General features: G+C 41.6%; 1 protein-coding gene across 1 annotated transcript in view; it reads left to right on the forward strand.

Moving 5' to 3' along the window:
* plxna2 (plexin A2) overlaps positions 1-18,112 on the forward strand; it is a 265,500-nt gene that overhangs the window by 24,724 nt on the left and 222,664 nt on the right. Inside the window, exon 2 of the mRNA XM_084720421.1 lies at positions 9,861-11,194. Coding sequence (XP_084576547.1) covers positions 9,995-11,194 — 1,200 coding nt within the window. The 5' untranslated portion in view covers positions 9,861-9,994. The remainder of the gene's footprint in view (positions 1-9,860; positions 11,195-18,112) is intronic.

An 18,112-nucleotide genomic window follows, 5' to 3' on the forward strand; every position in this document is an offset into this window, starting at 1 on the left:
GGCAAACATGCTTCAGGAATATTTAAGGCCCTCTGATTGGATAAAATCTGTATGGCGTCAATCAAAGAGTCTGGTTCGGTCCCAATCTGTGCGTGAGCCGAGGTGTGATATCTGATCCTGTGGCCTCCTGTGACATCCCGCTCTGTTTGTTTTCTTCGCCCGCCGAGGATTCCCTCTTCTCTCACTGAGTCCCTTTACAATTTAGATTTATGGAAATGCCTCCTAATAGAAAGCTGCTTTCACAGGATGACAGACGGCGATGATGAGGCGTACACCGAATAGCTACTGGTAGTGGGACTGCCTGCAAAGATCACACCTCAGGATTCAACCTCCAATTTAATAGGAAAAGTGCACGGGAGCTGTTAGTTGTGTCAGCAGAAACGAGGATGTAGAAAAAAAAAAGTGGATAATTTATGTACGTATGCTGGATGTGCGCCTTCGTCTATATGCGCTCCTGCCTTTGATTGTTGGCGTGTGGATTTGTGCATGTCTGAGCTTGTACCAGAGCATGAGAGTGAATGTGAGCACGCCTGCGTGTTTGGAGGAGGTGGCGGTTGTGGGAGGGGAAACAAAAATCATTAGAATAACAATGACATTGTAATCTCTCTCAGTGGATGTCATAGATTTTGGGCATAATACCGGCGTGTGTTTGCTCAAACAGAGTTTGAAGTGTGTGAAGGAGGTGGGGGGCCTGAGCGGAGACGGGGTTAAAGGGAAAGATTAGATACACGTGCCCTTGTTTGCATTCAGGGATAAGCAGTAATGCAGAGGCTCGATTATTCCTGTGTCATGATGACGCACTTTTTTTGTGCAACATCTCAAAATATAATAATATTAATAATACACTGTAAAAAAAAAAAAAAAAAAATCAGACAGGAATTGAGTGGAATCAGCTAATCTTTTCTCATTAACTTCACATAAATATGTAAGTTAAATTTATTCAAGTTAATTAAAAAAATACATTATTTATTTTCAGGACTTACAAACAGGAGTTCTTCAAAATCTCTTCAAGTCCTCTGACTTGAAATGATGAGTTATGATAAATGCACTGCAAAGAATTCAGTCAACTCATTAAAGGAGAAACTTGTAATATATTTACTGTAATGAGTCCTAAAATGTCCACAATATGTCAACAGAGATTAAGGAAACATGTTAAATTGAAACTGAAACAACCCTACAGCCGCGGTGCCTCCTTTGAAATTTCTATTCCAGGCTGGAATGAAAAATTGCACGTTTCATGTTAATTGGAGTTCAGATTCATGCTGAATGTTTGCCTAATGAGTAAGTGTCTGTTTATGAATCATAAGAAATAATTCATAATCTTTCAGAAGACGTAGATTAATATAACAGTTAAACTGAGAGATATGTTAATGGAGTCTGGCAGGCTGTGAGACAGGCGGCTACTGACTTAAGCTCCAGACTTTTTTTTTTTTGTTTTCAGGATAATGGGCATAACGTTATATTGTCAGACGACGGATAGTTATAAACAGCTGATCAACTTACAGTGTAGGATTCGTCCTCGTTTGTTGTTGTCCATTTACAATGCCGGACATGTCTTGCACTCCTGCAGTGTTCCTGCAGTCTGCCTGAGCTTCCTCAAGTCTGGGGAGGAGGTGTCAGGGGGAAACAGTCACTTAAACCATAGACGTTACATTAAATAGGGATTTAACCTATTTAATATACAGTCTATCACTCTTACTTTGTATTTGGACCGCTGTACACATTTTTGCAGGTGCAATTTCTTCATATTACTCCCACCATGCTTCCCACAATACATTGTGTGGGAGTTAAAACTTTCCTGAGTCACATCTTTTTCAAAGCTTGAAAAGAACATATGATGAAAAGTTGCTACTGAATGAAAACACGAACAATGATGAAGGTTAGTGGCCTCGCACTTAAAATGTAATAAATTCAAGTTTTTTGTCTGAAAAAAATAACTTGACTTTTTAAACTGAGAAAATGTAAAAGGAAATTTGTTTGTAATGTTCATCAGTGTGATTCAACAGTTGTTGAAATCTCTACATTATTCAAGATGTTATCTCAAGTACAATTGAATTAATATCAAGTTTATTTGATTTGAACCATTACAAAAATAACTTGTCTTTTCAAATTCAGTCAACTTAAAATTTTAAGTCAGCGTGGACGCTTAACTTTTTAAAGTTAAAACAAGTTTAAGTTTATTTTTACAGTGTATGTGCGTGTGTCGTGTGTGTGTTTTAATAATTTTGAAGTAATAACTCTGAGAGGCTGAGATGGACTGAAGTACTGAGACTGCTCTCAATGGGTGTAATTCAGTGAAAAGCAATTGAAGGCCTCGCGGCGGGCCTCTAAACTCAGATGGTCATGAGCAAGTGCACTGATATGGGTCACTAACAAAGATAGTACTATTAAACAGAGGATGCAAAGTGCTCTGTTGGAGTGCCCTGAGAGCACATGCTTAATCGTGGACAAGTGGGCATTAATTTACTACGCACCACTAAATTACTGCTCTTTCAGCTGTAGCTCAGAGCCTAGCACGTTTCATGTCTCAAGATAAACAAAAACAAAAAAGGCGTTGTTAAAATGTGTGCGATGATGCCTTTAAATTAGCGACAGCTGTGTTTGCACTGTTCGGATGGTATGAGCAAGGCTTTGTGACACTAACATCACAACTATTCACTTTCATGACACTTTTTCTGCTCAAGTTTTTCATGAATTGAAGTAAAAATTCTGAGACTAAATCTGAGAGTCTATTTCTCTCAGATTTTGTTTGCAGATTTGTTAAAATGGTTAGTGTTAGTTATTGAGCACTTCTCCTTTTCCAAGATAATCCATCCATCTTTATCAGGCACTGAACTAAACTGAACTGGTGTTTTTTATTTGAACTGGGAAGTTGGAGGAACCTTAACCAACCCTGATCTCAAAAACAAACATGGATGCATCAATAGTTGTGAAAGTCAATAAGTTGTTCATACAGTACTGTCTGTGAACATGTTGCTATGGTATTTGTGTGGAAAAAAAAACACAAAAAAAAGTTTTTTCTGACTTATACTGGAACAAGGTCAGTTCAGTTGTGACATCATTCCTAGCTCTGACTTCTGAGGTAAATGGAATGCAACCATATTGCTATTTCACATAGGGCTACAGATACCATTTTTTTCCCAGTATGGCAAAATCCTGACCTGCCCTACTCTGCCTCTGATTGGCTAGGACTCATTGCCTTCATTGGTTGGGTTGGCTAGGTTTAGGCATGAGCACAGGCCCAGACATTAAAGCAGAGCAGGCTGCTGCTATTAGCACTGCTAGCATTAGCTAGCATCATTCAGCGTCATTTACCCCCAGACACTGTGATCCTTTTCGGTCTGAAAAGGTGATGCATTTAGGGAGTTACTGTCATGTTAAATAGGATAATGTACAATGATCATATTGCACTGTGCAAAGCACCACATTTCAGTGGCATTTAAAATAAGATTTGGCTCTTGTAGAATGGGATTAATGGTTTGAAATGGCTCTTAATACTTTCAGCATTTTCACAATGTTTAACATTATCAATTAAAAAGTTGTGCTGTCTCACTGAGAGACTAGTTGACTAGTCTAAATTTAAATTACATTTAATCAACAGGGAAATTAGTTGGCACTAACATGGATTTTAAGAAATTTCTGAATACAATTTGAGAGAAATAAACCTCTTGTGTGCACAGAAGAAGTCGTTTTACTTCAACTCATGAAAAATGAGAGCAAAACCAAAAGTGTTGCGTTTATATTTTTGTTAAGTTTCCTCTTGAGCCCATCAATATGTTGGAATTTTGAAACCACAGAAGGAAATATTAGGCATAACTGACACCCTCCAGCACCACAGCACAGGAAACCATACAGAGTGAAATGATAGCAGTTACTGGAGGTCTTGTGGTTTCGGAGGGTGTTATCCCTCTGCTTTGCTACCGTATCATTTCCTTGTGGTGGCTGGATGCAGAAGTACGGATGGATGCGGAAAAGAAGTGTTGAGTTTTCTTGGAAGCTGATGGATAGCGCTGGCACTGGAGCAGAGAAATCCATTTCCTATTGAGACAAAAGAATGTATAAATATAACTCGGGCTCAACAACTCAAGATGCCAGAAAGTCTTCTCATTATCTCTACTCTTGATAGCAGCATAGAGAGAAGAGTAATGGACTAACCTCTGCCGCTAATCGCTTTTTTATAGGCTCCTATAGAAGAAGGAGATCTTCCTTTAGGGGAGATTAAATTTTCTATTTTTACTGTGCAAATGGCCACATCAACAGAAAAGCTTACCTCGCAATGAGAAAAATGTTAAACATTTTGAAACGTTTTACTCATGTTGACTAGCTGGTTTGTTGATTTTTGTTCCATGTTGTCTCTTTGATTTGCAGCGTATCACTTTTACTTAAGCATTAAGATTTCACGCTTTACATTAATCATCCAGGGAATAACACATTAATCCAAGGCATGAAATTACAATCTCCCATTTCCTTTCCCCATCCGACAACAATGGATTTAGCACCGTAAACGGATTTTGGTTTATGTCCTTTATCTTTTGCAATACAATTGCAGTAAATATGAATTTAGGAGATCAAGCAAATTTGGCTGCATTGTTAAGAAGCTTAGTATGAGAGGACAAAAAAAAATCAAAAGGCACAAAAGCAGAAGACCTGCTGCCTTTTCCAGGCTGACAGAGGTTTTGCTCCTTCTCCAGAGGCCACTTCCTGCAGCCTGTTCTCTGCTGATTCAGTTTGCTGGCTGCCACGCTGCCCTCGGGCTGTTGTGTCCACAACCTCACTGATGATTTGCATAGCTTATCAGTTCACATTCTCTCATGTCTGGCCTCGTGCAGTCCTCCTGCTGCTCTTTAGCATCTTTTCATGAGATAATCGGCCACAGCGCAGCTCCCGTTGACCGCGGCTGGCACGGCCGCTGCGTCCTGCCCCGGCGTCTGGGGAAATCACCAGCGTTTCAGCACAGGGACCCACAACCAGCCACAGTGACAGAGCTCAGGCAGCCAGTGGGACCGGTTTGTTTAACAAGCGCTCAGAAGCAGCCCGGCTGAGTGTGCCAGCAGTGTTTTGTGCGCCCCGCTATTCATTATGAATGGAAAGTTTTCGCAAAAACTGTCTTTTCTCCGAGCCATGATCACAGCTTGCGTGTGTGCTGGATACGAGTGCTTTTCTGTCTCTCTTGACTTGATGCTCTTCTTTCTTTGCCTTCCATGTCTGCCAAAGAGATTGTCAGATGAGTGTTAAAATGGAAATCTACTGACAATGACCATGATATTCTGAGCTTTTTTGGCATTTTATATTCTTATGTGATGTAAGATGCTGTAGCAGCTGACAGTTTGTCATCATGCCAGTCCATCTGTCTTCCTCACTCAACGACCACAATTGTGACGTGTCAACAAACTGAACTTATTTCAGAAACCAGGACGTGTTGTATTTGGTGTTGACTGAGACATACAGACAGCTGTTGACTGTCTGTAAAAATATTGCTGATATTGCAAATAGTCACATCACTCTCATGCAGACGTATAAGTAGACGCCGCATCGGCCTTTGGATTGTACGTCAACATCGCTGCCATATTGCTCTCGTCAAAACTGGCCCGCGAACAAATACCAGTCCCTCAAGGATTTTGCAGGCTTTTTTTTTTGTGATTGTTGCACCCTAAAAATGCCTGATTACATGGAAGCTTTTCTAAAGAAACTCTGATACACGTTGCAATGTTTTAAAACATTTTTTGCTATGAAAGCAAGTGAAAATTACTCACAAAAAAGAAAATGTATTCATTCAGATTCATTAAAAATCAAAGGCAGCTTGTTCCAGTGAATGAAACTCTATTCTGAATGTTCTAAGAAACTTGAACAAAAAGCCTCAGGACTACAAATTCTAAGAAAATATGCTTATTTGCAAATGAAGAAGTGCACCTGGGGAGTATTCCACAAAGAAGCTAAATCTTTTTTGGAGCTCAAATTCAGTCAAAACAAGTTTTTTAAATATAAGAAATGCAGAAAGCTTGAATAAATGTCAATTTAAGTATTAATGACAAAATAAAATAGATAAAAAAAAATACCCCCCAAAAAATAAATAATAAAATGCTGAGCCTGTTCAATGAGATTGATTGGTCAAATGTGCACAAAAGTTGCAATTATTGGATAAAGTTGCAAGATTGGGCAAAAGTCATCGGGATTGGTTGAACTTGCATTAATTGTTGCAAGTACAACATCGCAACTTCCTAGGTCTACCTGGAGTAAGTTACTTATTTGACTGCTGCATGTAGATCATAGACCCTTGATTCTATTATTATATGGTTGTTTAAAAGTCTGTCTCGACGTGACCAATATGGTGGCAACGTTGAGCATGAGAGTATCGCTGCAACAGGCTGAAGCAGCTAATGCAGCAGCTGCATATTATAAGTCTATGGCTCTCACATAGCGGGAGCTAAATTTCCAAAATTGCCGTCTTATATTTGCAATTAAAGGATGAAAACACTTCCTTCGCTCTACCTCACCCGTAATTGCATTTACTACCAACACAGTGCCCCCTTCCTTTTCTAGGTCAGTAGGTAACTACATTTAAGTATGAATCACTCCTGACTGCATTTATATGTTAATTTCCTTCTCGGTAATTCTGACTCCTCATAAACAAAAGGCAGACGTGGCTTTGAACTAAAGAGCACGAGGGGTGATCCGGTGTTGTTCCTATTCTTTTCAAGTCTACTCCCCAGCTGCATAGTACAGAGAAGTCTCTGTCAAGTGCAACAAAGCGGTGGTCATGCAATCAACTTAAACAAAGCCTTCATTCCCTCTGTTACCGAAAGCAATATGAATGGATAACCTTTGTGGAGCCTTTTATTTATACCATTCAGTCAGCCTCTGCAGCTGTTGCCACAACATGAGGGAGTAATGCATATATTTCTCCCACTGACTGGTGAAGAAGAGAGAAATAAAAAGGAGAGGAAGAAAGAAAAGATGGATGGGAGTAAATGTTGTATACACATATACGATTAAGGGGTGGGGGTGTTGCAAAAGCTCTAAAGGGCAAAAGGCTGCAGGGCTTGAGCGAAAAGCTGGCTCAGCAGGAGGCTGATTATACCACCAAAGGGATCCACTTTGCACATCTAGCATGTACAAACTCAAACAAAGGAGCATGGCAGCGCGCAGGCAGCTGAGAGTGAGGGTGGGGGCCTGGCCCTCGCTGCTTTTTTAGAGCCCAATGGCACTTTTATGACAATGCTAATAAAGTGCTTCTGGGAGAGAGCACCTCCCACACCTCTGCCTCCGCACACGCCAAGAACAGCTTGACTGGGCCTTAGGACCTGTGTTTATGGACACATGGATCAATACGCTCCCTAAGGGTCTATATTTAAGTCTGAGCTGAGTAGCGCACCCGTTGATCACAGGGGGAGGGGGGGAAGGGGAGGGACTCCGAGATGGCCATTATCAGATTTGGAGCGAGGTCTTTGAAAGGGCAGTCACGGTTCAGAGGGAATCCCAAATCGGCTCCGCAAATCAAACCCAGCCGCCTCAGTAGCCTGGATGTGTGCCGTATCTCTCCATATAATGCTTCTTTTTCTATTTTCAGTCGCGAGCGCTTGCTAATTCAAGGCGCTTGATTATTCCAGCCACATCTTTCACCCTTGATTCCCTGTGCCCTCACTGCTGGAAATGCAAATCTGGAGTGTGACAAACGATGTAGGGCCGTCTCTGACACGTTCGAGCCCCTGGCGTCCCCCGTGTCGCTCCCCAGCTTACCTCCTCCAGCTCCACAGTAATTACCCTTGTTGGATCGCTACGCCTAATCATACTTGATTTTGGGATGCACTGCCATTGTCTCCACTTGTTAGCCCCTCACACTGCTTGGTTCTGATAGAGTACACTGATAACACTGAGGGAATGAGGCACACACACGCACAAACACACGCACATACTGTATATTCTGTATCCTTGCGTTTTTATTAGGGAGCTGTGTACAGATCTAATACAGTGGCTGATTCATTTAAAGATGATTATTGTGCCGCCAGTGATTAATCCCTCTACGATCTGATCAGCGGGAGATGAATAGAATAAAAGGATTAAAAAACAACAGCGATGTTTAGAAATGAATAATTAATACATTCAGATTCTGTAGAACAGTCCCCTTAAAGAGCAGAGAGCAAGGGGAGGGGTGTGTGGAAGTGGCTCCCAATTTGTTCTCACTTTGTTCCAGTAATAAGATCCAGGCCTTCCTTTCCAATGGACGAGATAATTAACTCCTGGGGACAGACTGCACAGAGCTCCGTCTCTTGGTTTATGGCATGTGGAGGGGAGAGATCTCTGCAGCCCCATCCGAGCACGGTTAAACGCGTAAATTGCAGACTCTGCTTGATGTGTGTTTTTACAGATAGATATGGAAAGAGGACAAAAGATAGGGCTGTTGGTTGATGGGTTGGAGTCAGAGTAAAAGATGTGAGGGAGGGGCTGAATGTAGAAATTAAATGAGGAGGCTGATGTTTTTAAAGGAAAAGTGTGCAGGAATTTCAGCTGTTTGCATCTGGCATGACATTTATTAATGGATTTTTATTAAAGGGTATAGTCACAAATATGTTATTAAAATGTGTTTTGGAGTTATTGGAATTATTACTTTGTTTTAAAAAGCACAATCAAATGGTTAATTTGGATTTATTATTGTGGGGTTGTATGAGGAACTTATCAATAGACAGTGTATAACCTGTAGTAGGTGCTGGTCGACACACCCCTAATTTAGAGAAGCAGGTTTTAGCCACATAGAAAGGTACAACTTAAAAAAAAAAGGTCAGAGTCAGTTCAGTCAGTTTTTTTGTCGTCCAGCAAGCCTTTTCTGCAGAGAAACTGCTGTTGTATAAGCCAAATATCACTCTTTCCAAATCAACCAAACTCCATGGTCCAAATCAGTGATTTTATCTTACAGAACATGGGCGTTACTGGTCTAACTCTGCCTCAGCCTGTTAAGTTCTTTGTGTTACTGTGTGACTTTGGTGTTTTAAAAGGATTGTTTGGATGCACCAAAGTTACACAGAAACACAAACACACTAATGGATCCAGGCAGCGGTAGACTGACGACTCTTGTGTTCTGTGAGGTAAAATTACTGATTTCTCTCATGGAGTTTGGTTGATTTGGAGAGAGTGATTTTTGGCATATATAATGGTGATTTCCCATCAGAAAAGGCTGCCTGACAGTAAAGTAGTGAAAATATTCTAAATATAGTGTGTAATTAAACTGAAACCTTTTTTAGGTGGATAAAATCGACCTCCATCTACTGCAGCGAATACTCTGACTATTGACCTCATACAACCCCACATTAAATAATACGAACTATCCCTTTAAGGCCTACTTTTATGTCATGACAATCTGCTAAATTGGATATGTTCTTAATAAAACAGTATTTCAAGTGTTAAGACCTCGGCTTGAATAAGTTTAAATAAATTATCAATTGAATTTAAGTCTGATGAGTCACTGTGAGCGAGTGTGAGACTCCGAGGCTTTATGAGAAATGTGAGTCTGTGGGCTGTTCTTAGAAACCGCTCGCTCAGTGTGAGACAGCCGCAGCGGCAGTATGAGTCAGGTCAGGCTAATTTCCGTCGCTGTAACCTGCCTCTCTTTCCTGCATTGTCCTGTCGTGTCCAGCGACTCCTTTGGAATGTGCGCCATAATGGCTTCCTCCCTTTGTCTCTTTAAACCTCCACTCCTCTTCTTCACAGCTCATCGCCAAACCGAGGACGAACTTTGACCTTTTCAAGCGGCGAGATCTCTAATGAAGAGCCTTTTCCATTTAGTCACGTGCACGTTTCCTTTGTAGGATATGTGAGTCACACTGTGATTATCTAACATCTCTTCTCTCTCTTGTTTTCCTTTCCAGAAACATGTGAAGACCCTTGCAAAGATTTGACCTGCGAGTAAGCCTTCAACAGCAAAAAGGCGAAGGTCCCCTCCCTTCTTCCCCTCGTCCATTCTCTCCGCTTCCTCTGCAGATCCCTTGCAGGCCCGTTAAACATGGAGGGCCGGCGTAGGACACGCAGGACTTTATCACCTCAACCTAAAGTAGGACTTACAGCTGCTCTGCTGGGCTTCTGGCTCTTAGTGATCCCTGCCTTGTGCAGCGGGCAGACATTTACTAGTTTCCACCCGGAACGTCGGGACTGGGTCTTCAACCACCTGACGGTTCACCAAACCACAGGAGCATTGTATATTGGAGCAGTCAACCGTGTGTACAAGCTCTCAGGCAATCTGACCCTCCTTGTTTCACATGATACAGGCCCAGAGGACGACAACAAAGCTTGCTACCCCCCTCTGATTGTCCAGCCCTGTTCCGAGCCCCTCGTCTCTACCAACAATGTCAACAAGCTCCTTCTTATTGATTATTCCCAAAATCGGTTGCTGGCCTGTGGCAGCCTCTACCAGGGTGTCTGTAAACTCCTCAGACTGGATGACCTCTTTATCTTAGTGGAGCCCTCCCACAAGAAAGAGCACTACCTCTCCAGCGTCAACCAGACTGGGACAATGTACGGGGTCATCGTGCCATCACAGGGGCAGGACGGCACCCTGTTTATAGGCACAGCAGTGGATGGAAAGCAGGACTATTTTCCCACCATCTCCAGCCGGAAGCTGCCCCGTGATCCAGAATCATCCGCTATGCTCGACTATGAGCTGCACACTGACTTTGTGTCCTCTCTCATCAAGATACCCTCAGACACGCTGGCGCTGGTCTCCCACTTTGACATCTACTATGTTTACGGCTTCGCCAGTGGCAGTTTTGTTTACTTCCTGACCGTCCAGCCGGAGACACCAGAGAACAGCATGTCATCGAGCGGATCCACCAGTGACCTCTTCTACACCTCTCGCATCGTCCGCCTCTGCAAAGACGATCGCAAGTTCCACTCCTACGTCTCCCTCCCTGTCGGCTGTGTGAAGAATGGTGTAGAGTACCGGCTACTGCAGGCCGCCTACCTCGGCAAGCCGGGCCGCGTCCTCGCCGCCTCGCTCAACATCAGTGCCCAAGACGATGTGCTGTTCACCATCTTCTCCAAGGGCCAGAAGCAGTTCCACCGCCCGCCGGATGACTCAGCACTCTGCGTGTTCACCATCCGAGACATCAATGCACGAATCAAGGAGCGCCTGCAGTCCTGCTACCAGGGAGAAGGAAACCTGGAGCTCAACTGGCTGCTTGGGAAGGACGTGCAGTGCACCAAAGCAGTGAGTTACTCTCATAAACACTGATTAAATTATTATTATGCTCATACATGCACACATACAAGGATTTACAGTATGTGGAAGAAGAAGTGCTCAGATTCAAGTAAAACTATTAATACCACAAAGTACAAGTAAAAGACCTGAATTCAAAATTTTACTTAAGTAAGAGTACAAAGTATGAATAACAACGTTAACTTAAAGTATCAAAAGTAGAAGTACTTCTTTATTTAAAAAAAGTCCCCTTTGACTGCTACAGTATTATATACAACATCGTTGCATGTTTAATATGGATTTATCAGTGTGAATGCATCATTTTACTGCTGTAGATGCTAATAGTGAATCTATTTTCAACTACTTTATAAAGGTTAGATTGATATTTTAGTACAGAATTTCCCAGCCTAGGGGTTGGGCCCCTCCAGAGGGTCACAAGATGAGTCTGAGGGGTCATGAAATGAGGCAAACTGCTGTTTCTGCTAACAGCTAACAACAAGACATCTTTAATCTTTAATGTATGAGTTTCATGTTTAATGTATTGAGATTTGTAAGCCTATTATATATATATGTGTGTGTGTGTGTGTGTGTGTGTGTGTGTGTGTGTGTGTGTATTGTTTATTTATTTATTTATTTTTAACATAATAAGCTTTGTTTTTTTATGCAAAGTTCTAATCTGTAAAGTACTGTAACTAGTACAGTGTGTCTGCAGGTCCTTAAAGAGTTTAAATTCTGAATCTGAATCTGAATTTTAGACCTTAAATGTCTTAAATTGTCTTAAAATTCCATTTTGACAGGTCTTAAAACAGAATGGTTTATGAAGTTAATGTTTATTTGTGTTGTTCCTGCTGTAATAACAACAACAAAACGAAACCAGCACGGCACCAATAACCGTGATATGGTGTGTGGGCTAACGTGGCAACTCCCTGCATCAAAAAATGATCTAATTCTAGATGTAATAAGTTAAAATTGTTTCTGTTGATGTTAGTTTTGCCTGAAATGTAGCAGAGTACTGTAAAATAGCAAAATTTGGGTAATACATTAGAGTTATATTTAAGTATAGTTCTTAGGTAAATGTACTTTGTTACTTTCTACCACTTCTTACTCATTTATAGTATCGAAATGATTATTACTGAAGCATGATTTTTCCATGTTGTGACATTTCCACTGTTGTACACAATAATTCGTGGTCCAAGCTGTTCTTTTTGGGAAATGCAAGTTATTATTTACACAGTTTGTTCTTGCTGTAGAAGATCTAGTAGAAGAATCTGTATTCTCTCTGAGTTTTAATCTTTCTTCGACCAATGAAGAAACAAGAGTATCATTCAGCTGCTGTACATTGTAATGGAGAGAATTCTACAGCATTCTAACATTTAGATCTAAAACGTGATAGGAAGCAGTGAGGGAATGACCAAAGTTTCTCAATGAGCCCAGAAACCGCAGCGTTGAAAATTTTGAGGGTGTGTGCTGTAATGAAAACAAACACAGCAGTCATCAGGAAATGCGTGTCACTGCCTTGCGCAGCAGTCAAATTGAATCTTATCGAATGATTCTCACACAACATGTAATTATGTCAAATTGTTAAGCGGCTCTGATATCAGGGAACATCCACTTTCAAGTGCATTTCACTGAAAGATATTCATAAATTAGGGGCGATTTATTTTTCTTAGCAACCATCAAAGCGATAATATTCTCCTTGAGCACAATGCAAACAAACACACTCTCCCCTCCTACGGCGGGAAAAAGTCGTCGAGGGGGCGTTGCTCATGTTAATCTGCTCTGATGCTGGCGTAGATCACACACAGGCCTATTCCTTCTGAAATCCCCAATTATGCTATAATACAAGGCCATGTATCTGCTACATGTTGTCAAGTAGAATTAAGTTTCTTGATTTTCCCTCATTCCCAGGAGGCAGCAGTCCTCTGTGCTTTCATTCTGTAATTGCTAATAGGAATTTAAGAATATTAAGAATTAATGATTGGTGTATGACTAGTCAGTTACAACGTGTGCGCCGTAGGTCGAGGAATTGCATGTGAATGCTGAGCATGTATGCAAAGGGGCTGTGGCGTAGGTTTTAATGTATTTTTAGGATTTCATGATATCCATACACTCACAATGATGAGAGCCACTGATCAGTTCCCTTTGTTGCTAATCCCCCCAGGGTCACTCAATTGACCACTCTTATTAAAATCACTAAATTCCCCATTAGCACAATGTCAGAGGTGATTGTCAGGAGGAGGGAGACATTATCTCCAACTAGTGCTGTTGGGTTTTATTAGCTCCACTGAGAAGGCAGCAGGTGAGGTTGGAAGACGACGAGTGGGCGGAGGAAGGAGAAACGGCGGTGGCACATAGCAGTGACAATCCCGAGGTTGGGAGGCTTTCTATCTGTGGGAGCTCAAATTAGAACCTTTTTCCAGTTTCCACAGACGAAGCCCCAATCATCTCAGTGTGCTCTGAAGGGTGCCAGCCATTACCTGCAAAGCTGCGCCTCCCACTCCATTCTCTTGGCACGCGCTGCCAATAACGTTCAGCTCTCCTTTCACATTATACACCGAGGACACACAAGCTTTGTGTGTGTAGCCACGGAGATAAGACGATGTAAAATACAGTCCTTAAGACCATGTCCTCATGCTCATTGAGCAGCCAATAAATCCATAGTGTAATATGGATTATGCAGATAGATGTCAATGGATGAGGAACTCTTAAAGCCTATACAAATTACATTTAACAGCCGGATATGTCAGGCATGCTAACATCGGCCGCTTGCTGTTAAATCCCCAACTCAAGCAGTGTGGCTGCCGCAAAGTGCACATGTTTTACATCTTGCTTTCCTTAAATAAATATGTTCCCGATTCTCTATGTGCTGTATTTTTAGACGGGGTCCGTATAGCTGCTGGAAATAATTGAAAACACTTGAATTTTAATGTTGTATTTTTAAAGTGCTTGGAACGGCTTGAAATTGTAATTGCATTACTTTCATAGTATGTCAATACCAGACTGACAGGGACCAAATTTAGTAGCATCCTGCAGCCAAATGCTGCTAAAATATGGCAGGTAGATTTGTTTCACTCACCAGCCAAAAAAACAACGGTAATCTATTGAATGTTTGTTTTTTTTAAAAAAAAAAAACATTTACAAGCCATTCAGTCAATGGACAAAAAGTTCATTTTGAAATCTGACAAGTAAATAGATTGCTTTTAGATAAAGAAATACACTAAGTGAGACAGAATATAATTGCTTTCGCCTTTTGCGAAAAAAGTGCAAAACTGAAAGTGAACATGAAACGGTAAATAAAGCAGATACCTGAGAGTACAAATAGCGACGCAGGAGAGAAACTAAACTTCAAACCACAGAGATTCAGTCAGAAGATATAAAAGTACTGAGAGCTGAACACACAGAGACTTTTCAAAGAAAAACAGGGAGACAAAATCATCACCTAGCAATGGGACAAGGGTCAGTTGCCTATTTTAAGTGGGTTTAGCCTTGTTTAAAAAAAAATGGTGTGAAAATGGTATTTGTATAATCTGTCAGTGTGGGTGTGTGGCCGCTGATGGAACAGTAAGTGGGAGGCTAACAGACGACAACATGCTGTAAGGTTTCCGTGTCAATGAGTGTTGGCTTGAAAATTAAAAATATGAATTTATTTTGAGTATATGTATATAAGGCTTGAAAATGCACTGTGGAAATGCTTGAACAGTGCTCAAATTTGACTTGGAAAAGATGTAGGAACGCTGTTCGGAACACCGATGTCTGCTATCCATCAAAATATGAGGTGAATCAAGGTTAGACCAACCTGAGAGACTGTATTTTTTGTTAACCGTTAACTTTACTTCGTCTGGTTTCTGAGTAAATTGCACATGCAGTCCCAGAGCCTTTCCTCCGGTCCGTTGCTAACAGCAGGTAGCCAGTCGGCTCAAAACAGAGAACCTTAATTATACCCCCAGCTCGCATTCCCCGTCTTGCAGACATTTCGCTGTGCGTACGCTTACATGCAGGCCAAGGCTAAGGCTGGGAATGGAACTGAGGCTGAGCCAGGGGGATTCAGACGCAGCAGCCAATCAAAGATTTATCACCCAGCCGTCCAGCCTCCTGCCATCTGGAGATTCACACCATCTCTGTAGTCACTCCCAAGGAGGAGAGCCATGATGGGATTCTTCCTGTATCAGGCTGTCTGTGTGTGTGTCTCTCTCCCCGACTAACACTATCATTCTGACTTGCTTTTCGCTCATGCCCCAACGACTAATTAACCACTCGTGAGAGCAAAGGGGAGCTAGTATTGATAACACTGATATACCCTTGGGAGGGAAACTCTGGGAGCAGATATCCTGTCACATCTAATTCATCCTTCGCTCAAACTCCACACCAAATGGAACAATTAATGTCATTGTTTAACAAGATTATATAGTCTGCTGTTGAAGCAGACCAGGGTAACAACTGTTTTTCAGCATAGATTAAATATTTTACTGTATTGTGAGTCATTCGATAAGGATTAATCACACGGGGTTGGAGTCTATTTATGTCTCTCCGCAGCTCTGCTAAAGATAAACCGGTGTAATTTGCATCACGTGAAACAGGCTGAGACGTGGCAAATCTACATTTCTTCACAAGATTTGTGATAAGGCAGGGGGAAAACAAACCCGAAAAATCTGCAACAAGGTGCAGAAGAAAACTCAACCGCGTGGAGTCCAGGGGGATTCGACTTGGCTGCCAAGTCTGCTAACCGCTCATCATCTAAACAATCTAGATATAATCAGAACCAAGCGCTCTGGAGCCCAACAGTCCATATGTGGAGTAAGTGCATGCATTTTGAGGGAGTAGCTATCGATAAGCCAAAGTCTGGAGCTCAAGGCTGTTTCTCAAGATAGCTGCTAGTTTTCCCATCTGATTCATTATGTGTGTCTGTGTATAGTCAGCATATTTTTAAAACAAGCATTAAGCAGTTCTATATATCACATTTCATTTTATAATGAAAGGCAGATGCTGTTTGCACCCGCAGTGGGATAACCAATGTGGCTATTTGCATCAGGACAGAATAGCCAATGTGTCTATTTACACCTGGGTGTATATAGCTTCCCATGGTGGAGACAAGAACCCAGGTGTTCATAGTCAACAATGCTATTTGCACCCAGGATGTAAATATGTGGCTATTTGCACCCAGAGAGACATAGCAAATGTGTCTGTTTATGCCTGGGTAGCTTTGTATATATAAATATGAATATGAAATTGGCATAGACAAGCATCCAAGTGTCTGTAGCCCACAAGACTATTTGCACCCACGGTGGAACAGCCAAAGTGGCTATTTGCATCCTGGGTGGAATAGACAATATGGCTATTTACACCCAGATGTATATGGCCTTGCATGGCATGGGCAAGCACCAAGGTGTCCTGGGATGTAAATGTGTAGCTACGTGCACCCAAGGTGGAAAAGTGAATGTGCCTATTTACACAAGCACCTAAGTGTCAACCCAGGTAGCCACTAATGCTATTTACATCTAGGGTGTAAATATCCAATGTGCCTATTAACACCCACATTGCAGAAACAAACCATGATCTTTTCCTAAACCTAACCATGTAGTTCTGATGCCAAAATGTAAGTAGTTTTGTTTTCTAAACCTAACCAAGTAGTTTGAGAGTCCTATGCTTCACTGAATCATCCACCACAACCTCTAATAGATGAAGAATTTGTTGCTCAATAGCTAAAGGGGTTGGGTGTGAATAAATGAATGGCTGATGTGTGCCTATTCACTTGGGTGACACTCTGTACAAGAAAAGAATAATGTAAGCTTACCTGTTTTTTTTTTCTAGTTTAAATACTGCAGTGGATAACCCCATTGCATTGCTCTGTGCTATTTTGGGCAAAGGAAATAAAAGGAAATGCTATAAAGTAGAGGGCGTGACTATAAGAGCAGAGGCAATTATTCCCTGTCAGCATTATTGCTTTTACTCTGCTCATGAAAATCTGCGTAGTACTGGAAGGTTTTACAGCCGTGGTGTGTAGTGAGAGGCTGAGCTGCCTCCCAGAGTGGGAAATGTCACTCAACATAGTCTGCTTATACCGTTCTGACAGGAAGGATGAAGACAGAGACAGAGACAGAGAGGAGACAGACGAGAGATAGATAGAGTGAAAGAAAGAGAATTAATGAGTTGGAGTTGAAGAAAGGGGGGGAACATATATATTCAGAGGGAGTATGAGATAGAGTTTGTGAGCTAGGTGCTATAGGATATATACATGGGAGGAGTGCTGGGTCTCAGCCAGCCTGGCCATCTCACTTACTCCACATGGCACTTTGAGGCCACTGCCACTCAGGCTGTCTCAGCTGACCTGATTCAACACCAGAAAGACCGCTGTCTCGCTCCTCGTTCACCACCTCCTCCTGTCTTATTTGAGATCGACTACAGGATGGAGCTATGTCTTCACTTTGAGCGATTTTTACAAGATATAATCGCAGACAAATTTTCCAAAGAACTTAAAGGGATAACATGGATTATTTGAGGAAAGGTTGTGTGAGATACTTATCAATAGTATGTGTATTAACTACAGTTGATGTTGGTCGGTGCACCCCCAGTTTGGAGAAGCAGAGCAGGGCACCAGCGCACAAACTGAGCAACAAAAGGTATTTTAGCCACTTAAAAAAGGGCGACTTCAAAAAATCTATATAATTTTTAGTGTACACTATAATTAGAATATTTTCACTGCTTTACTTTGCCATCAGACAGCCTTTTCTGACAAGAAACCACTGGGACATAAACTAAATATCGCTCCCTCCGAACCAACCAAACTCCATAGACAAAATCAGTAACTCTACCTTGCAGAAGAGAACAGAGTTGCCGGCCGACTACTGCCTCGCTCTATTAGTTTGTTTGTCTTATTGCATGACTTTGGTGTGTTAAAAGGGTTTTAGAAAAGTTTGGATTCACCAAAGTCAC

This window comes from Lutjanus erythropterus, chromosome 6, assembly GCF_056507025.1.
Source record: "Lutjanus erythropterus isolate fLutEry1 chromosome 6, fLutEry1.hap2, whole genome shotgun sequence".
NCBI classification, from domain to species: Eukaryota; Metazoa; Chordata; class Actinopteri; order Lutjaniformes; family Lutjanidae; genus Lutjanus; species Lutjanus erythropterus.